Source organism: Podarcis bocagei (genome assembly GCF_964188305.1).
Source record: "Podarcis bocagei genome assembly, chromosome: 2".
Taxonomy (NCBI): Eukaryota; Metazoa; Chordata; class Lepidosauria; order Squamata; family Lacertidae; genus Podarcis; species Podarcis bocagei.
The window spans coordinates 30,469,320-30,473,437 of record NC_138126.1 but is presented as its reverse complement, the minus strand read 5'-3'; the positions used below and the strand labels follow the sequence as shown (position 1 = coordinate 30,473,437).

Sequence of the window (4,118 nt, the reverse complement as noted above, 5' to 3'; positions counted from 1 at the left end):
GAAGGTGCGGAAGGCTTTGCTGTGGTTTTACGTATGCTAGCGTAGATTACACTGGCCAGAATTTGATATCCGCTGAACTGCGGAAGGGAGAGACTGTGTGTTACTTTGTATATATTAGAATTTCATTAATATTCACAATATTTTAAAACGTTGGCACGGGGATCAGTTTAGGATGGGCTGGCGGTTTTTCTTGCATGTCCTTTTTGTCTTCAGTGCCAGGTAATTGCTTCCCACCCTTCCAACCATTGCAAAATAAACACATATTTTAAAAGCAGATATTCCCTACATTGTGCATGCGTTGGGGAAATATCAGTAACCAATACCCTGTGGGTTCAGCCTGGGCGGCCAGTTAGAGCCTGACTCCAGTTGTCAATCAAGCAGGATGTTTGTTTAGCCATTGCAAGGCCAGTGTGACTCAACCTTAAGCAAAAAGTCATTGAGGGGTGGCACATCAAGTATGAAAATAGCACAAGCATTTATACACTTAAAATCAAAGGGGGAGTTAGGACCACATATGGCAGTGCTTCCTTCTACTAGCTTCTGTTGGTTTAACCACAAGGCAAAGCAACTTTCCCTCCTTCCTTTGTCCTCAGCAGTTATAAGCAATAGCTCCTGCATACAAGTTGTTCCAACCTTCTGTCATGGTTCTCCTGCAAACACAATGTTCACGTCCCAACCTTCGCTTGATCAGCCTTTCTCACACACATTTCAGTTTTTAATTGTATTTCCAATTTTTAACCTAGGCTTACTCAAAAGTAAGTTCCATTGTCTCTAAAAGGACTTGCTTCCCCGTTAACGTGTTTACGGTCACAGTTCTAGTCTTACTTGATACAGATTTTGGTTGCTTTCTCCTGAGATCTGCTTTGTGATTTTACTTACAGGATGGTACCAAAGTAATAGGGAAATGTGGCGGCTACTGCGGAAAGTGTACTCCATCATCTGGAACTGGCCTCGACGTACAAGTGTTGTAGCAATGGTAAGTTCAGATTTGTGCATTTTACTATAAAGCACTACATTTGTGGTGGTAACCTGGCACCAAATCAGGTAAACATTTACTTCAAGTGAAACTTGGTTCCACGGATTCAGGCTTTGCATCATAACCCCACAGCTCAAAACTATGGTGCATTGAGCGAGCAGCTAAGCTTTAGGCAGTTGGATATAACGATCCCAACTGATTCAAGCTTAATGACATAATTGAACTTAGCACAGCGGGATAGCAACCACCAGCTACTGCATTGCCCACATAGGAGGGATGGGGAATGCAATTTTCTCTGCATTGTTGGAGAGAGGAAATTCAGTAGGTTAGCAACACACATCACAGTACCCTGGGAACTGAAAAGAAAGCTGGTACAACCCTGTGTTTTCCCCCTTGTCCAATGCTGGGACCTCGCTTTAGCTTTAATTATAGTGTGTCCATTGCTAATTTAGCCCTCAACATGTGCAGAAAGTAGTGCCACTGAACTCCTTTCATGCAATAGCTGTTAGGCTTCTTCATGACGCAGCCAGGTGGAAATAGCACCAGCCATGAGATTGCAGCCATCTTGGCAGCTCCCAAAGTTTGCACCAAGCTTGTGGGAATGGCTGCCAGTCCCCTGAATATTATGCATTGCTGGGGGGCGGTTGGACTAGGTGACCCTCGAGATCCCTCCCAATTCTTCCACTCTTGTGTGCAGCCCATGGAGAATAATCAGCATTACAGAGCCCAAGCGAAATGGCACAACAGTGATTTGGTAACACCAGGGCTTACTCTTGAGGACGTTACTGTTCAAATGGAAATCAAAAGCATTTGGCCCTGATTTAGCTGTGCAACAAAGAGTAGAGGGAAACAGTGAGCCCTGTTCATATTCCTTGCTGTGCAGATAGCTGCCTCTGTGAAGGGCTGGGTTGCGCTTTTCTTTTAAATGCATTAATAGTGCTGAAAGTAGAGATGAGAACTCTCCATTATGCTTTTAATTCCCAGGGTTTCTGATTGCCGGGAGCTGAAGCAAGACAGATGAAGGACAATGAAGCAATACCTCTGCCTTCCTTTTTGTACTTCTTCCTCTGTGCGTGTGTGTGTGTGTGTGCACATCCAAATATGTGTGTGTGTGTACCTGTGTGTGCAAGTGTGTGCGTATATGTGTGTGTGTATATATATATATTGTATATTCTTAATGTTGTAAAGTATAATATTTATGTCTCGAATTATTTATTTTTGATTTAATATTTTTGTACGTAAAATGTTTATATTAAGGCTGCTTATCCTGTGTGTTTTTTAATTTTTTAAAAAATCTTGCAGTCACACCACTGCATTTTACGTACTCTACATTATATGTAGCATTATGACAAAAGTGATACTTTTACTGTCACTGTACTCAATTGTTTACTTTCAATCAGTAATTTCTCTTCCTGTTACAGGCTGCACTGATATTTGCAAGGTGCTAAACGGTTTGCATTGGGGTATTTTTGGCATTTTTTTCTTATGAGCAAAAGAATACAATGATGATTGCGATGATTATTTTTTAAACTCACAAGGCAATCAGCGCTACACAGGGACTCAGTGAACACACATTATGATACAATGGTTTTATCAACAATTGTTTCTTAGGTGTGTTTTTTTAATGGCATGTGACCTCTTTTGGCCAGTGCTAACAGCTACTGGTTTGGTGCTAACATGGTAATATTTATTAGTATCCTGTAGGCTTTAAAAGCTGAATCCCGTACCATACTATATAGCCATGGAGAACGAGTAAGTACATTAGGGAAAATTGAGGGTGCATTCAGATATTTAGTCTGAGGCAGCATTTAATAAAACAAAGTGTTCTATGGAATCCTAGTATTCTCAGTCCTTCATAAAGAGCTCCTTCCCCAAAGGAAAGATACATAACATTTGCCTGAAACTATTAACCTTGCATTGTGCATCCACAGGAGACTACTGGTGTAATACTAGGGTGTACTTGCAGTTTGGATGGGGCAACAGCCCCTAGTCCTGTGACCAGCACCCCATTGTGAACCGTTTGTACTCCCTTCCTTTGTCCTGGAATCCTGTGGCAGACACAGTGATATAGAAACAGATCTCTCCTCAAGTGGAGGAGGCCATCGAGACTGGGAAATGTCCTATCTTCCAGGCCTGAGATGTGTTCACCTTGCATTCTTCTGGATGAGTTTCATCCCCAGTTGACTTCCTGCACCATAACTGAGAGGCAGGCTCCGTTGAGGCTCCAGGAGTTTGAACAAGAACCAAGAAAGAAATCTACAGATTGGGAAAGAAGCAGCAGCACCAAAGATGATTACAAACAAGTAGCCAAAGCTTGTAGGGAGAATGTCAGGAAGGCTAAACTTCAGAGGGATCTTGACCTTGTGATGTTAAAAATAGTTAAAGGGGATTATATTTTTGCTCTGTTTGGGGCAATAGGAAGAATAAGAGAAAGATAGATAAGCTGAGTAGAGAAGATGGAGCAATGTTAGCGAGTGAAAGAGAAGGCAGAGATATCCACCCCCAACTTGGCCTCACCTTCTCCCTCAAAGAAACCTGGAGAAAGTAGATCAGTCTTTGAGTTTTTGAAGGACTGTGACATAGATGATGGAGCAAATTTGTATTCTGTTCCTTCAGATGGTAGGACCTGAACCAGTGGGTTCAAATTGCAGCAAAAACTGTTTATCCTGGCCCAGCATATTGAGGGACACTTTGGAAAGACCATAGGCTACAGCTTCTCAGTCAGTAAAGATGCCCACCCCAATCCACTCATGCACAAGGGAGAGCAGAAGCTAGGTGGGGAAACGCTGCTGAGATGGGGCCTGACTGCCCTAAAGGATCTCTGTTGCAGCAGACCAAAGACTCTCCTGCAAGAGGATATAGCAATGCCTGGCAGAAGCCTCCAATATTGCTCCCATGGAGCAAAAGAGTAGAGATGTTTGCCAGCTGGTCTGCTCCCCCTGATGGAGTGTCACGCCCTGGCAGGCAATGGAATGTCCCTTTTCCTAATCGTAGCAGAAGGAGAAGGCCTCCACCGCCAAATTGATGAGGTGGCTTAAGGTCACAGTCAACTGCTGTCTTGGTCAAGCTCATACCAGAAGCAGGGGCTGCAGATCACTATTTCCCTCAGTCACAGGGTTGAGTGCTACACCTGCAGCAAGTC

The 4,118-nt window shown here is 43.3% G+C and overlaps 1 protein-coding gene across 4 annotated transcripts in view; it reads left to right on the top strand.

Annotated features, from left to right (window-relative positions):
- ADAMTS9 (ADAM metallopeptidase with thrombospondin type 1 motif 9) overlaps positions 1-3,693 on the top strand; it is a 138,408-nt gene extending 134,715 nt beyond the window's left edge. For all 4 annotated transcript variants that reach the window (XM_081183927.1, XM_081183925.1, XM_081183926.1 and 1 more), the window contains 2 exons: positions 882-976; positions 1,961-3,693. In XM_081183927.1, coding sequence (XP_081040053.1) covers positions 882-971 — 90 coding nt within the window. In that variant the 3' untranslated portion in view covers positions 972-976; positions 1,961-3,693. The remainder of the gene's footprint in view (positions 1-881; positions 977-1,960) is intronic.
- The last annotated feature ends 425 nt before the right edge of the window (positions 3,694-4,118 follow it).